The 17078-nt window shown below is 33.7% G+C and overlaps 2 protein-coding genes across 2 annotated transcripts; one reads left to right on the top strand and one right to left on the bottom strand.

Moving 5' to 3' along the window:
- Positions 1-1346: 1346 nt before the first annotated feature.
- On the bottom strand, positions 1347-8703 carry LOC133201907 (cilia- and flagella- associated protein 210-like). The gene is made up of 9 exons (XM_061337699.1): positions 8560-8703; positions 7062-7315; positions 6507-6680; positions 5168-5373; positions 4427-4637; positions 3856-3941; positions 2946-3138; positions 2449-2613; positions 1347-1893 (listed from the first exon to the last, which is right to left on the bottom strand). The coding sequence occupies exons 1-9, from the start codon at positions 8606-8608 to the stop codon at positions 1537-1539; spliced, it is 1695 nt and encodes a 564-aa protein (XP_061193683.1). The 5' UTR covers positions 8609-8703; the 3' UTR covers positions 1347-1536.
- A 25-nt stretch (positions 8704-8728) lies between these two features.
- On the top strand, positions 8729-12578 carry LOC133201908 (pyridoxal phosphate phosphatase PHOSPHO2-like). Its single transcript, XM_061337700.1, has 2 exons — positions 8729-8832; positions 10992-12578. Exon 2 carries the CDS (start codon positions 10992-10994, stop codon positions 11733-11735), a length of 744 nt encoding a protein of 247 aa, XP_061193684.1. The 5' UTR covers positions 8729-8832; the 3' UTR covers positions 11736-12578.
- The last annotated feature ends 4500 nt before the right edge of the window (positions 12579-17078 follow it).

Below are 17078 nucleotides of genomic sequence, written 5' to 3'. Positions count from 1 at the left end.
TGTATTCCATACACCCTTTGGCTATCAAATTTATTTCCTATGTCCCTAAATAAATTCCTTGTAAACAAGTCCAATCAACTGTGTTTCAAGTTATCAATAAGATTTACTACATCCTACAATGCATCGTGACATCATATTATTTACTTTTTATCATAGAGAAACTATGCATTGTGACGTCACGATTTTTACCCACGGCTCAAGTCGGGTTTTCGAAAATTTACACCTGACTTTGTAACCAATCAAAGCTCTTGTTACAAGCTACATAGGAAATAAGAGTTTTTATCCAATGAGTTATGTGCTTCAATTTACATGTATCCCTGAGCCTTGGAGAAGAGATAAAACACACACATTTAAGATGATAAAAATCATCTCTAACCACAAACCATTGGAGATTCTTTCTATCATGTTTCACACATAACTGTTTCATGTTTTACACTCTTCTATATATGTAAATTAATTCATAATATTTGAAGATCAAATCATTGTGACATCACAACCATGGATATGAAAACGATATCCTATGAGCCATATCCACTGTATAAAGGATTAAACATGTGGTAAATAGTATTATAACTCGGTGATCACAAGGTATTCAATGGGGGGGGGGGGGATCTTTATCAAACATGTAAACTATTAACTATAGGGAGAGTGTATTAACTGGTAATATTGAAAAAGTAATGCCAAAGTTTATACCGAGTCACTTACTACACAAGAAGCATTGTATTTTTGAAAATAAAAATATGACATTAAAGTTTCAACATTTCAAACTCATATGGTTGACCTGCCAGTATTTCATCAATATTAAAAATATAGGAAATGTGTTACTTGTATATTATCTTGATATTTATTTTGAGATAAATTCAACACTAATTATAACAGAGAAACCTGGTTTATTTTTTTCAAAGCTTAATTCATATTTAAACACTGAACATACAAACAACTGTACTCTGGACTAATTAACATTCTGGCAAATCTCATTTGTTCCAAAAAAAAAGCAAGGTTCTGAAGTTTTACAGCAACTTTATAGTTAACATATTTTATACAATATTAGACTTTTATAACAGACTTAATATACATTCAGCACGACTTTAACATGTATAGTTATATACACATATTAAAACAATAAAAAAAATTATCACAGAGAATGTCCTCTCTAGCAGTGCATTGGTTCAAAAATGTAACATTAGGAGACACCAGTGCTTAAAATGAACCTTAAATTTTTAATTCTGAGGGTTTCAAGTGTCAAGAAATATGGTAAAAGTTCAGACATAAATTATGATAAATATTCAAATATTCAAATTGTATGTATTTTGTAACATTCAGAACTATAAATTCAATTATAGTAGTATGTAAACATTCTGAATATTAATTAGGATCAAATACTTTCAATGAACCAATTAATTAAATGATGATCCATTAGTTTCATAGTTTTTATAATGTTTTTGTCATTTTCTTCACATTTCACTCAATTTATTCATTGTCTTTAATTTTGGGAGCACATAAACACACCCATATTTTTAATTATTTTATCCTTTTCTACCACACAAATCCTAGCCTCTTTTTAGACTTTGTCTGTCCATAAATGCTATCTTTAGTTTCTTCTGTAGAATCCCTTTGATAATGGGGCATCTGTTTCCCAGACTTATCCGAAACCATGTAGCTCGGTCGAATCCCGCCTTTTCCTTCGAATACTGGACCCTTACCCCCTCCGGCCCCATTTTTGGCAGCCTTCCTGAGTGGGTAGACATTGCGGCCCCCTTTCTCGCAGTGTTCTATGACTCTCCCTGCGTACTCCTGGAACTGTTCCTCCTCCACGGCCAGCAGGGCTTGGTTGGCCTGATCTAGGGCCAATTTCTCCTGCTCCTGCTCTACTTCTTTTTGTTTTCTCTGGTTCTGGAATTATAATGAGTAAAACATTGAATTACACACAAATTTACAGGGTCTTTACACTTCTCTGAGAAAATCCAAGTATTGAAACTATTGATTATTTCACGTTTTTACTCTTATGCACCATAATTATAAAACAAGAAAATCCAAAATGTTCATTCATGTTTAAAAATAAAAAAAGATAGAATGCTAATAATACATTGCAGTTCCTCTAAAAGTTACCAATATGAATGTATTTTATCAAATACCAGAAAGTGCCGTCAGTCATCAGATCTGACTTGCAGACCTTATATAGACAATTATCATTAATCCTAGTGTCAGCTTGGGTGTCTTAGAGTTTTTCCATAGTATTTGAGATGACAAACTTTGCCTGAACAACATATTTTTGAGATGTATCACTTGTTCCCTTTGGAAGTTTTTGAGGTGACTATATAATTATTTTTTAGACATACCACTTGTTCCCTGTGGAAGTTTTTGAGGTGACTTTATATAGTTTTGAGACATACCACTTGTTCCCTGTGGAAGTTTTTGAGGTGACATGATATATTTTTTGAGACATACCACTTGTTCCCTGTGGAAGTTTTTGAGGTCGACAGCATCCTCCCTCCTTCTCATGTGTTTCTCCTCCTCGTTGCGTCGGAAGATCTCATCGGCAGCCTGTCTGATCCTCACCATTTCTAGTTCCTGTCTTCGCTCTTCCTTCTTCTTCTGCTCGGCCTCCCTCATCTAAAGTATGAGAGAAACATTAAGCACCCAAATAACTCCCCTCTATTAAATCACCATTTATTGAAATTGCTAATAAATTTTATTATATGCATAATCTTTAGGACAATTTCATCTACATTAATACCCATGTATAGGTCAACATTATTACTGATTTTTTTTAAGCTCAGCATCAACAAATGCTCTTCAAATATGCTTAAATTTTAACATCATAATGTCAAGGTTAACATCACTTTTTGTTTTGAAGTTAACATCACTTTGGTTTGGAGATTAACATCACTTATGTTTAGAGGTTAACATGACTTATGTTTTGAGGTTAACATCACTGTACTGACCTGTAGATTTCTGTGTTTAGCACTCTCTTCCATGTCCTTCCTCAGCTTCGCTTCCTTCTCTGCTTCTTCCTTCGCTCGCTTCTCTTCAGCCTCTTCCACAGCTCGGTGGATTCTCTCGTCTTCATCACTGACTTTCTGTTTCAGCTGGGCGGCCAGCTTCTCTCGAATCTTTTCTAGATTTCTCTGTTTCTCACTGAAAAAAAGTGCATGGTCACATTTTGTGCTAGATTTTCTACTTGATAACTTCTTTGTTAAGATAAGTTACCTGATATAGATAATTTAATCTCACTTGAAGATTATAAAATTTAATTATGCTATGAAAAAATTGTGTTGCTGGTATTTGGAAATAACTGAATACATGCATTTTGACATTTTACAGAAAGATGACTTCATTAATGCAAGCATCATGAGCATATCTAACAGAAAAAGATTTTTTTTTTTTCATTCGTTAGGATGATTCATTCAAGCATTAAAATCTGATTTTGAATATATTTTCTAACAAGATCTGTTTTAAAAAGTGGATAATTTAATGAGAAGGGAAAAATTTTGTTTTTGACTTACAATATTACAGCAATGTTATGAAAAGAAAATCTTATCTTTGAAACTTTATATAATATCAGATTTAAAGGGAAATATCTATTGAGAGCAATACAAAATAATTCTGACTTAATTTCTTACAGATCTAATAACATGAATGTCTGTGACATTTACAAATGTGTTAAGGGGAATAAATCTGTCACAACAAAATAAAAATGTTCTTTATTTGACATTCAAGAGCCAGCAGTTCTGTTAAGGGGAATCTAGATGTCACAATATTCGACGTCGATGTACTTAAGATCTGTTAAGAGAGGTAACTCTGTGAGAACTTACGTGTGAATCTGTTAAGGGGGATAACTCTGTGAGAACTTACTTGTGAATCTGTTGTTCTTTTTCTGCTCTTAGCTTCATCATTTTTCTCTTGGCTGCAGCAAAAATTCTGCATTCTTCATCTTCCTCCTTTGTAAAAAGATTTGAATATTATAATTACAATTAAATTTTACAAGAATTTCTCCATACCTCTACAGGAATACTCTGGGTTTGTTGACTGCTGTAACATTATTTGTATTTATAAGTATTGAATGGTCTGAATTAATAGCCTATATGTTAATGTGTATAAGATCTCTTTTTTTGTGTTTGAGAGCATTGGTGAATATTTTCTCCAACTATTTAACTTGGAGGAGTCACACTTGCAAAAAATTAAAATTAAAAAAATTAAAAAAAAATAAAAATACATGTACCTGCAGGTGAACAGGTTCATTTGAACACTCTGACTAGCTTTTTAATTTTTATACATGTATGTGTTACAAAATGGATAATTTAAATTTTAACCAAAGAGCACAATATTTTCTAAAGATAAGTCTCACCCACTTCCCATCAACTACCCAACTACTCCTGATGCTGTAGAAGGAAATTCCATAAAGACCCAGGATTAACTCCCTTACCTCCTCCTGCTGCTCCATGACTTGTTTGATCATTTTTCTGTCTTTGATTTGATCCATGTTCCCCTTCATCATCTGTAGTTTCTCGGCACGTTTGATTTCCTCCAGTCTCTCTTTCTCCGCGTGGAACTGGATGGCCAGTTTCTGTAGTTCCTCCCCCTCCCGCTTATCCTCCTCGATTTCCTCGTGTCTCTGTTTGACATGCTCCTGGATCCTGTATCAGATAAATAATGAAAATATTAGATCCACCTCTGAGGACTGTATTAGATTAGAAATACAGTTTTAGATCCACCTCTGAGGACCGTATTAGATTAGAAATACAGTTTTAGATCCACCTCTGAGGACCGTATTAGATTAGAAATAGTTTTAGATCCACCTCTGAGGACCGTATTAGATAAGAAATAAAGTTTTAGATCCACCTCTGAGGACCGTATTAGATAAGATATAAAGTTTTAGATCCACCTCTCAGATCTAAGAAAAGTACTTTTTTGTGCAGCACCCCTAATTTCTACTACTGCTGACAGCAGGGAGAAGGAGTTTATTTTCATATTAAGTATACATCTTTCCCCACCAACCAAATCTTTTTTCTTCAAACCACGAAAATTTGACCAAATGAAAATACAATGTATGTGATTTTACAGCATAGTCTTCTGAGAGTTTCATTATTCATTCCTTTTTATTTCAGACTTGACTCCATTTTACACTGGTAACAATAACATTATTGATTCGGCTTCTGTTACTCACTGTGCAGTTAGGAACTTCTCGTTCTCCTTGCAAGCCTTGATCCTCTCCTTGGCTCTCTCTTGATCATGCAGGATCGCGTTTTCATGCTCTCTCTTGGCTTTTTGGAGCCATTCTGCATCCTTGCCCTCGCTAGCCTTCTCTTTGAGTTTCTTTAATTCAATCTGTGCCTCTCTTTCTTTGAGTACCTCTGTCAGCATAAGGGCACTCTACAAGGAACAAGAAAAACAAAATCAAATTTTTATAAAATTTCAGAATACATGTACCTTCTACACTTTCATTTGATTCAATTAAGTTTTTACTTAAATATTTTATTTACATGGTGATGTCCAAAAATTGGTCTGAAGAGGTAATAACAGTTAAATTAGTTACAACTGAATAGAAATGGAAATTTCAGCACATGTTGAAATATGCCTCTCAGACCTTTTGATCCTTATTTATAGATGAAAACCTCGTGGAATTCGAAATTAAATACATGCAGGTTTACCCCTATCTGTCAATCTTGAAGTTCTACCTAACTTCTGTAGATCTTTCAGTGCTATGTATATTACGTGTAATTTTTTCGACCCTGTCTGTCTGTCTGTCTGTCTTTCTATCTGTCTATCTGTCAGTACTATATGACTTACAAGGAAGTTTTTGACCCTGTCTGTCTGTCTATCTGTCAGTACTTTATGACTTACATGGAAGTTTTTGATCCTGTCTGTCTGTCTGTCTATGTCAGTGCTGTATGACTTACGTGGAAGTTTTTGACCCTGTCTGTCTGTCTATCTGTCAGTACTGTATGACTTATGTGGAAGTTTTTGACCCTGTCTGTCTGTCTATCTGTCAGCACTGTATGACTTATGTGGAAGTTTTTGACCCTGTCTGTCTGTCTATCTGTCAGTACTGTATGACTTACATGGAAGTTTTTGACCCTGTCTGTCTGTCTATCTATCTGTCAGTACTATATGACTTACGTGGAAGGTATTGACCCTGTCTGTCTGTATATCTGTCAGTACTATATGACTTGCGTGGAAGTTTATGACCCTCTCTGTCTGTCTATCTGTCAGTACTGTATGACTTATGTGAAAGTTTTTGACCCTGTCTGACTGTCTGTCTATCTGTCAGTACTACATGACTTATGTGGAAGTTTTTGACCCTGTCTGTCTGTCTATCTGTCAGTAGTGTATGACTTACGTGGAAGTTTTTGACCCTGTCTGTCTGTCTGTCTATCTGTCAGTACCGTATGACTTACATGGAAGTTTTTGACCCTGTCTGTTTATCTGTCAGTACTTTATGACTTACATGGAAGTTTTTGACCCTGTCTGTCTGTCTGTCTATCTGTCAGTTCCGTATGACTTACGTGGAAGTTTTTGACTCTGTCTGTCTGGTAATACTGCTGTGTCTTGGCTTTTTCTATAGCTTCCTTCCTTTTCTCAGCCTGATACTTGGCTTCCTCTAAATCTATTGCCCTCTTCTCCTCTTCTTCTTTCTGTTCACGAAGTTTTCGAGCCTCTAGTTTTCTTGTACGTGTTCCCTATGGCATAAAAATTTACAGTGTTGTTTCACATAAGTTTTGAATTCAAATTTTATTTGTCTCAAATATTTTATATAATAAAAAAAAAAATTAATAATTATTTGTGGACTTATTACGTCCAGGCTCCAGGGCCATAAACCGTAGATGAGCTCACTTTTGATCTTCTTACTTTTCTACTAAAAATTCTTTTGAAAAATAAGACAGAGATCAAATTGTAAGCTCATTCAAGTTATATGGCCCAAGGTTTAGGTATTCCCAATTGATAATAGTTGTAATTTAAATTAAATTATAAAGCAGCAGAAGTTAACAATTTCAGTTAAAATTCACTTTGACAGCCAATTGATATAATGTGATACTTATAAATAAAAGTAACAGTCTCACAGCTATAGTGTTTCCCCAGTTTTGAACCATTTCTTTTGACATTTGTTTGCGATTTTCTTTCTCTTCTCTCATTCTTCGAATTCTTTCCTCTTCGATTTGTCTCTTGTAAAGTTCTTGTTGAATTCGGTTCCACTCATTCTTGGACAGGATAGTGACGTCCCTGAGGTCTGTACCATTTGGGAGTATCATTCCAGGTTGGCCTGTCTTGGTACCCTGCATTTGGAAGTCTGGGGGTAAGGGCATCTCGGGAGTGGCTATAAAAATTAAAGTTGTCAAATGACAAGATTTTTTTTTAAATTCATCATAGGAAGTTTAACTTAATGAATCCATCATCAAGCCTGATGAAATTTTTAAGAATGATAAAATTTAAGAATAAGATACCCTAAAATAAAAGAGGCCAACAGGTAATAAACATTTTTTTTTGGGGGGGGGGGGGGAGAATTGAGTATAAGTTCAAAGTTACACAGATCTGAAGCTCACTGGTCTGAAAAAAAAAAATTGGGTGGATGACCAGATTGCTACAGTGTAGTAGAAAAAAAATGTACATTTATTGGACACAAAAAAATGTGCTGTTTCTTGATTTATGTCTCCATACATTTAAGCTGCCATCTCAAAATATTTCTAATCGTGTTCCTAATTAACATATTCTTGTACTAAATCCACAACAAAACATCCCCCAAAACCGTTGTTAATAGCCCTTCTGGACCTGAAATTGCATGGAACCATAGAAAATTCTGCCTATTTTATGATGCTTCCAATTTTGGTGATAAAACAATTTAGTCCAACAACGTGTTTCATGCATGATTTGTAGAAAGTTTTATTGTGGGAGCAGTAAAAGAATACATAAGGAATTAATTACCTAGTAACTTTACCGTTTATTTGTTTTATAATATTTTGAGATGGCAGAGAAATAAATCGAGAAACAGTGCACAACATAACTTTTTTTTCAGCCAGAGTGGCACTGTAGGCTCTCTGGTTGCCCAAACTAATTTTTTTTCCAGATCAGTAAGCTACAGATCTGCAGCTAAAGGTCAATGCTTTATTTGTTTACAATTACAATTCTTAAAGCTGACAACGTTGAACTAATACCCCCCCCCCCCCCAAAGGAGATATAAAACGGAATATCTAAGAAACTCTGCAAATTTAATGACCTCGCTACATTGAGTATGAGCTAAACTTTCCGCTGTATCGATAATGTTATATTTTCTGACTTCGATCTGAATTATATAGTTAGAAATCTATCTTGAAAGCATATGCACACAGTAATTGTTTGATACAGTTACATGTTACTGTCAGTTTGAGAATTTTATTATTTTGAGAATATTTGAACTAAATATTTAAGATATCAACAGTAATGCAAGATGAAAACATAGCTCTCAAACTCACAAGATAAAAATATCAAAATTGACCCCCCTTTTTCATCTCCATAATCATACTTCTTTTCAAATATGACGAATATCTGACATTAACAATTAACGTAATGATAAGAAAAACATACCCCTTTCTTTCCCCTTTCGCCTTCCATGCATTACTGTCGCTGTTGCCATTTTCTTTTTTTTCAGTTTGTATTTTAATAAGATGACAACAAACGAGAGATCAATAACTGTTGTCAAGCAAACAACGCCATGTAACCTGGATGAAACTTCCGTTTCCGGTCAAACTGAAAGTAGAAACAAAATTTCCGGCGAAATGTAGGTCTTGATAAAATCCCGTTACGCAACTAATTTCGCAGTGTGATACGCTCAGGTGTCAGTGAACTGTTTGCCGAAAAGTAAGTTCTATTTTCTCATTTTTTTATTGTCTTCGTTTCAACATTTTACTTTTAGAAAAGGAGACATATTTCAAAGTTATCAAATTGTGTTTTCGGTGGTATTTTTTTTTTAATACTCAAGTTTTAATTTTTGAAAACTACCAAAACTCAATTTTAAACAGATTCAGAAATGATTTTTTTTTTTTTTTGAAAATTCCTTTTTTTTTGTTTGTTAATATGTTTTCGCTGTAAAGAAAAATATATATACTGTTAACGTTCCAGAATGTTAAATATTCCACACACCTTTACATTTCATACATTATTCCACGGCAATTATGTAAGAACAACACGTTGCAATTTCTTAGATGAAAAATAATTTAGGGAAAAGAGAATTTCATGATATCAAGGGAAATTTACAAGATTTTCCTGTGAAAATTGCTGAATGGCTTTTTCTGGTTAATTTTAATGCAATAAACAATGATAAAAATATATAGGTATTCATTGTTATATAAGAAATAATTATTATCATGAACTTGCCATGTATAGTTCTCAGTGAAAATAAATCTGGAAGTAACTGAAATTAGTTACTTTTAACTTCACAATACTGGGATACAGTATACTGTGAACATGGTGAAATTACTAATTTTCGTAGGGGGGTAAGAAACCCACACATTCATGTCCGCCACAAAATGTAAATATTCATATTTATAAATACTCAACAATTCTTCATCCACAAAATTAAATCCCCATGAATTCAAATCTTTTCCTCAAACCATGAAAATTTGACCCCATGAAAAAGTGTTTTTACAGTATCTCACAATACTAACTGTATGTTAAATATCATATATATATATATATATATATATATATATATATATATATATATATATATATATATATATATATATATATACGAGGGGTGATCAAAAAGTTCACGAACTAATTGAATAACTTCCTTAAAAGACATAAAATGAGGTTTCAGTGTTTATTATTTTTTAAAGTAGTCCTCTCCGATTTTAATGCCCATCTGCCATTGTTCTGCCCATGCGCAAATCACGTGATCCAGGCAGTCACGTGACATGCTCCGTAGCAGTCTGTTCAAAGAAGCTAAAAGATTTTTCCGAGTCTTATATTTCTTACCATGCAAGTTATTTTTTATAACAAGAACAGTCCATCTGTTAGAAATGGCCTAGGATGGGTGGATAAGGATATCCCTTCCCACAATTAGTATTGTGACCCATCTAAACCCAAGTTCTCTGTCTCAGGAGCGTCATTTATTCAATGTGGATGAAGTATGGGCGCATTCTTTTTATCATATCTCATACGTTTAAAGTCTAAAGTAAACGATATTTTATGGATTTAATGATTATAGTATTGTTAAGATATTCAACCATTTTTCTGATTGTAACTTGACGATGTTTCATAACAAATTGCTCAGCTTAGGACACATCTTTTCCCCGGCTTGCTTTCGCTGGGCAACATAACAAACATCATTTTTAACCATCTCCCTGCCTTCACTAAAACAATCCATCCAACTAATGATTGAACGTCTGGTAAGTATTTTATCTTCATAAACCTTGTACAAATTATCATCTTCTTCTGCAAAAGAATTTCCAAGATATACGTTAAACATTAAAACCGTTCGTTGCTCGAGAACAACTGAGTCAAGCATTTTTTGTCACAAGTGACCTACATATTGACGTCATTTTCACACTGTGACGTCACAAACACGGAGCAAAACATTATATAACATCTGTTATTTATAGAACGTGTGTATGACTATATGTGTGCCAAATTTCATTCTGATCTGAATTGTGGTTTTGTAAATATAGAGATAGTTCGCGAACTTTTTGATCACCCCTCGTATATATATATATATATATATATATATATATATATATATATATATATATATATATATATATATATATATATATATATATATATTTTTCCTCAAACCATGAAAATATATAATATATAATATATATATATATATATATATTATAATTAGCTACTTTGAAGGATAACAGAAATAATAGAGAGATTATTTTGGTTATTTTTGGATTCTTTTCCAATTTTTTTCACTATGCTGTCTCTATTAAATGACAGTTAAAACTAAAATGATATAATTATGTAATTCTTGTCACATTTTAATTATATTTTGGGTGTTTTTCTCTCAGATGACCGAGAAGATCCTCTTTGCATTTGACTTTGATCACACAGTTATAGATGAGAACAGTGACTTGTACTGCAAGAGACTCGCACCCAATGGAAAAATTCCGCAGGAAATCGAAGATACCTGGAGCAGTGTGGGGTGGACTAAATACATGGGTCTCATATTTGAATACCTTCACAGGCACGGAGTAACGGAACAACACTTCAGAGAATGCATGAATGAGATCCCATTGACAAAAGGAATGAGAGAACTTATTGGGTATGCCACAGAAAATAAACACGAAAGCATCATTATTTCGGACTCTAATTCATGGTTCATTGAATACATTTTAAACGAATCTGGTCTCAAGGAGGCTTTTTCAGAGGTGTACACCAACCCTGCACAATATGACGAAGAAGGTCGTTTGACAATCGAGTTTTATCACAAACAGGACTGGTGCGACTTGAGCACCGTCAACCTGTGCAAGGGACATATACTGCAAGAACACATCAGGAGGAGGGAAAAGGAGGGGATCCAATATAAGTGTGTGGTGTTGGTGGGGGACGGGAGCAACGACTTCTGTCCTGCCCTCAGACTCACGGAAAATGACTACGTGTGTCCTAGGATCAGTTACAGGTTGTGGAAAAAAATTCAAAAGTTGGAAAGTGACCAAGAAAATGTCAGTAACGGACATAAGCTTAGGGCTCAGGTTGTAAACTGGACGTCGGGGTTAGATATTCTGGAGTTTCTGAAATCTTTGGATGGATGATTAAACTGACAATTGCTTTATAATATTACTACCGGTAAGAATCCAAGTGATGGGTTTGTTTTAAGGTGTCGACTTTTCAAGAAAGCCATCTAAAGTAACTTTTGGAAGTGTTGTTCATGCAATAATAGAATGAAGATGGATATTGCAATAGTTGAATGTATTGTAATTGAAAACATTTATCTTTCATTGGAACATAACTATGTTGAATTAGTTGTTATATAAATTATTGTTATTCTTTATAACTGGTGCTGTGGGAGTGTTTCTTGTTTATGTATTCATTTGTCACCTGCTGTATGTGGCTAAAAAAGGAAAAATTTACATAATTACAAGTTTCAAAATTAAGAATATTGAACATTTTGTTCCAAATCTGCATTTTAATAAAGTAACATTGCATATAATTTATATAATACTACCTTAATTGCTACTAAGTATATATAAAGTCTGTTAATATCATGTTTATTCCACATGTTCCATACATTTTTTCTAATCTGCTTATTTTTAAAAACAAAGTATTCTCCTTCTGACTTTACAATTCTGATTCTGCCTGGAGACATTCTGCATTAATGATGCTTCATAATATACATATATATACGTAGAAACAATTATAGACATTCATAAATATTCATGTATATTTGGGCTTATCTGTTTACTTGAGTCCTAATATTATCCTTGGTTTGAAAACTTTTACTTTTTACGTACAGGTATATAACATTGATGAGTGTGACCATTTGGGGGGTTTATTCACACTGAAGTTGTAGGATTTATTTTTGGGTTTATTCATATTTATTATTAAATACATACAAGGAGTATACTAGTCAACATTGACCAGTCTGATTTATTATGTTTTATTCATTACATGTTGAATTAAAAATAGATTAATTTAAATTCATTGTCTCTTTGATTCATTAATCATGTTAACTATTATAGTCAAAACTTCAGACTTTTAATGTAAGATAGGCATCATTCATGATCACACTGTGTTGTTTACAGATGCTTATAAATACATGTTGAATTGAAAAAGCTATCCAGTATATCTTCAGCATGATACCTGTACAATGATGATTTAATAGACTGTTACTAGTACCTCTGGAGTTAAAATGTAATAGTGTGATATAGCCTTAGGAGTTACAATAGGCTGATATTGCCTCAGGAGTTACAATAGGCTGATATAACCTCAGGAGTTACAATAGACTGATATAACCTCAGGAGTTACAATAGGCTGATATAACCTCAGGAGTTACAATAGGCTGATATTGCCTCAGGAGTTACAATAGGCTCATAGAGCCTCAGGAGTTACAATAGGCTCATACAGCCTCAGGAGTTACAATAGGCTCATATAGCCTCAGGAGTTACAATAGGCTCATAGAGCCTCAGGAGTTACAATAGGCTGATTTAGCCCCAGGAGTTACAATAGGCTGATAAAGCCTCAGGAGTTACAATAGGCTGATACAGCCTCAGGAGTTACAATAGGCTGATTTAGCCCCAGGAGTTACAATAGGCTGATATAGCCTCAGGAGTTACAATAGGCTGATATAGCCTCAGGAGTTACAATAGGCTGATATAGACTCAGGAGTTACAATTGGCTGATATAACCTCAGGAGTTATAATAGGCTGATATAACCTCAGGAGTTACAATAGGTAATTTTAATTGAATTAACCTCTGAAGTTACAATGATAAAGCCTCTGGAGTTATAATGTAACAGGTTGAGGCTAATATAGCCTCTGGAGTTATAATGTAATAAATGTAGGCTGATTTAACCTCAGGAGTTATAATAGGCTGATATAACTTCTGGATTAATAATGAAATAGGCTGATAAAACCTCTTAAGTTATCTTAAGTCTGATATAAAGTAATAGGCTGATATTAACTCTAAAATAATGTTAAGGCTGATATAAAGTAATAGGCTGATACCATCTCTAGGATAATGTTAAAGCTGATATAAAGTAATAGGCTGATACTAACTCTAGAATAATGTCAAGGTTGATATAAAGTAATAGACTGATACTAACTCTAGAATAATGTCAAGGTTGATATAAAGTAATAGACTGATACTAACTCTAGAATAATGTTAAGGCTGATATAAAGAAATACACTGATACTAACTCTAGAATAATGTTAAGGCTGATATAAAGTAATAGGCTGATACTAACTCTAGAATAATGTTAAAGCTGATATAAAGTAATAGGCTGATACTAACTCTAGAAGAATGTTAAGGCTGATATAAAGTAATAGGCTAATACTAACTCTAGAATAATGTTAAGGCTGATATAAAGTAATATAGGCTGATACTAATAATGTTAAGGGTGATATAAAGTAATTGGCTGATACTATCTCTAGAATAATGTTGAGGCTGATATAAAGTAATAGGCTGATACTAACTCTAGAATAATGTGAAGGCTGATATAAAGTAATAGGCTGATACTAACTCTAGAATAATGTGAAGGCTGATATAAAGTAATAGGCTGATACTATCTCTAGAATAATGTTAAGGCTGACATAAAGTAATAGGCTGATACTAACTCTAGAATAATGTGAAGGCTGACATAAAGTAATAGGCTGATACTATCTCTAGAATAATGTTAAGGGTGATATAAAGTAATAGGGTGATACTAACTCTAGAATAATGTTAAAGCTGATATAAAGTAATAGGCTGATACTAACTCTAGAATAATGTGAAGGCTGATATAAAGTAATAGGCTGATACTAACTCTAGAATAGTGCAGTAGACTGATATAACCTATAGAGTTATTACTCAGTATGTGAAATACTTGGTATTATCTCTTGAGTAATGTGTTAGGTTGAAATAACTTCTGGAATTGTAATGGGCTATTACATCAGTATCTAACCACAATGGAATACGGTGATATTACCTCCATGTTTATAATTTATTAGGCTGCTATTACCTTGGGGGATATTCTGTAACAGGCAGATACTACCATTGGAGATAATGTATTTTTTCCTATGTAGCTTATTTCATGAGCTTTGATTGGTTAATAGGCACGGTGTAAAGATTTCCGTACACCAGACTTGAGCCAGGGGTAAATAACGTGATGTAATAATGCCTACTTTATGACAAAACTAGAAATATGTCCATAGGACATGAATGCCCCGCCAAGGGTATATTAGTAATGCAACATTTTAACACAAATTGAGAAAAGTGAGGTCATGGTCAAAGGAAAGGTCAAGGTGAAAAAATATTGATGCAGTTGAATAGCTTACATTAGTATGTATCAGCATATGAAGTTTGACACAAATTTAAGAAAAGTGAGGTCAAGGTCAAATGAAAGGTCAAGGTCAGAAAAAAATTGTTTATGCAGTTGAAAGGTTACATCGGTATGTATTAGCATATGAAGTTTGATAAAAATATTATGAATGGTTTTAAAACTAAGCTAAACACTAATTAAAGAAAAGTTAGGTCAAGGTCAAAGGAAAGGTCAAAGTCAAAAAATATTGATGCAGTTGAATAGCTCTCATCAGTATGTATCAGCATATAAAGTTTGACACTAATTTAAGAAAAGTGAGGTCAAGGTCAAAGGAAAGGTCAAGGTCAAAAAATGTTGATGCAGTTGAATAGCTCTCATCAGTATGTATCAGCATATGAAGTTTGATAACACTATCTTGAATGGTATCTTTAAAACTGAGCTAAAAACTTATTTAAGAAAAGTGAGGTCAAGGTCAAAGGAAAGGTCAAGGTAAAAAATATTGATGCAGTTGAATAGCTCTCATCAGTATGTATCAGCATATGTAGTTTGTTAAAAATATCTTGAATGGTTTCATTAAAACTGAGCTAAACACTAATTTAAGAAAATTGAGGTCAAGGTCAAAAGAAAGTTCAATGTCAAAAAATGTTGATGCAGTTGAATAACTTACATCAGTATGCATCTACATATGAAGTTTGATTACACTATCTTGAATGGTATCTTTAAAAATGAGCTAAACACTAATTTAAGAAAAGTGAGGTCAAGGTCAAAAGAAAGGTCAAGGTCAAAAAATGTTGATGCAGTTGAATAGCTCTCATCAGTATGTATCAGCATATGAAGTTTGATAACACTATCTTGAATGGTATCTTTAAAACTGAGCTAAAAACTTATTTAAGAAAAGTGAGGTCAAGGTCAAAGGAAAGGTCAAGGTCAAAAAATGTTGATGCAGTTGAATAACTTACATCAGTATGTATCAACATATGAAGTTTGATTACACTATCTTGAATGATATCTTTAAAACTGAGCTAAACACTAATTTAAGAAAATTGAGGTCAAGGTCAAAAGAAAGGTCAAGGTCAAAAAATGTTGATGCAGTTGAATAGCTCTCATCAGTTTGTATCAGCATATGAAGTTTGATAAAAATATCTTGGATAGTTTCTTTGAAACTGAGCTTTGAACAGAGCTAAACGCAAAGTGTGACGGAAGGACAGACAGAAGGACGGAAGGACGGAAGGACAGAAGGATGGAAGGACGGAAGACGGACATGACAAACACTATATGCCCCGGCCATATTCATGGCGGGGCATAAAAAAAAACAAACAACATAATGTCACAAAGCATTGTAGTACGTAGTAAATCTTATCAATAGCTAGAAACACAGTTGATTGGACTTGGGTTTACAAAGATTTTATTTGGGTACATAGGAAATAAATTCATTATCCCTGTCTAATCAAGGGTGTACAGGGATTTCCCTAAGTTTTATTCCATACATGCTGAGGCTGAAGGGTCTAATGGCATTAGACCAATTAGTATACATCTAAAAAAAATTTAAAAACCAGTAACACTGATTTGCGTGGCGCAGTGGTTAGAACGTTCGCTCTAGAGTTGCAGAGTAAGGAGTTGATCCTTACGTCACGGGTTCGAATCCCACTGTGGGACGTGGTGACCGGTCCTTCAGATTAGACCGTATTAACCGAGGTCCTGTGTCACAGTAGGTGCTGGCACGAAAAAGATCCCTCACTGCTCAATGGCCCTAAGTGCCGAGTATAGGTTAAAATTTGTAGCTCTCCACCGGCAAGTGGTGGCGTCTCCATATGAGTGAAAAATTCTTGAGAGGGATGTTAAACAATAAACAAACAAACCATCATTTACAAACACAAGAAACAATTTTCCTATTTTTACACAATAAAGAGATACTGTAAATTTACTCCTTTATGGCACCTGATCCCTCCTCTGTTTTCAGAGGTCTGTGTTGGTTCTGCTCACAATCTGCATTGTTTAAATGGACTTTTGAACATGATCACTGTTTGTTATCTTAACATTTCATTATTTCAATGCATTTCATATGCCCTTTACATGGGTTTTCATTAACACTTCTAAAATACATAACTTCACAAGACTATGTTATAAAAAAAAAGTCATT

This window comes from Saccostrea echinata, unplaced genomic scaffold, assembly GCF_033153115.1.
Source record: "Saccostrea echinata isolate AGI-Se365-2 ecotype Australia unplaced genomic scaffold, CSIRO_AGI_Sech_v1 ptg000046l, whole genome shotgun sequence".
In the NCBI taxonomy this organism is placed as follows: Eukaryota; Metazoa; Mollusca; class Bivalvia; order Ostreida; family Ostreidae; genus Saccostrea; species Saccostrea echinata.
The sequence above is the reverse complement of the archived record's forward strand: the minus strand, read 5'-3'. Positions and strand labels throughout refer to the sequence as shown.

Coding starts and splice junctions, on each gene's coding strand:
- LOC133201907 (XM_061337699.1), bottom strand. CDS start 8,608: ATGGCAACAGCGACAGTAATGCATGGAAGGCGAAAGGGGAAAGAAAGG. Junction 3,942..4,426: donor TCATGGAGCAGCAGGAGGAG/GTAAGGGAGTTA, acceptor CTTTTTACAAAG/GAGGAAGATGAAGAATGCAG. Junction 2,614..2,945: donor CTAAACACAGAAATCTACAG/GTCAGTACAGTG, acceptor CTCATACTTTAG/ATGAGGGAGGCCGAGCAGAA.
- LOC133201908 (XM_061337700.1), top strand. CDS start 10,992: ATGACCGAGAAGATCCTCTTTGCATTTGACTTTGATCACACAGTTATA.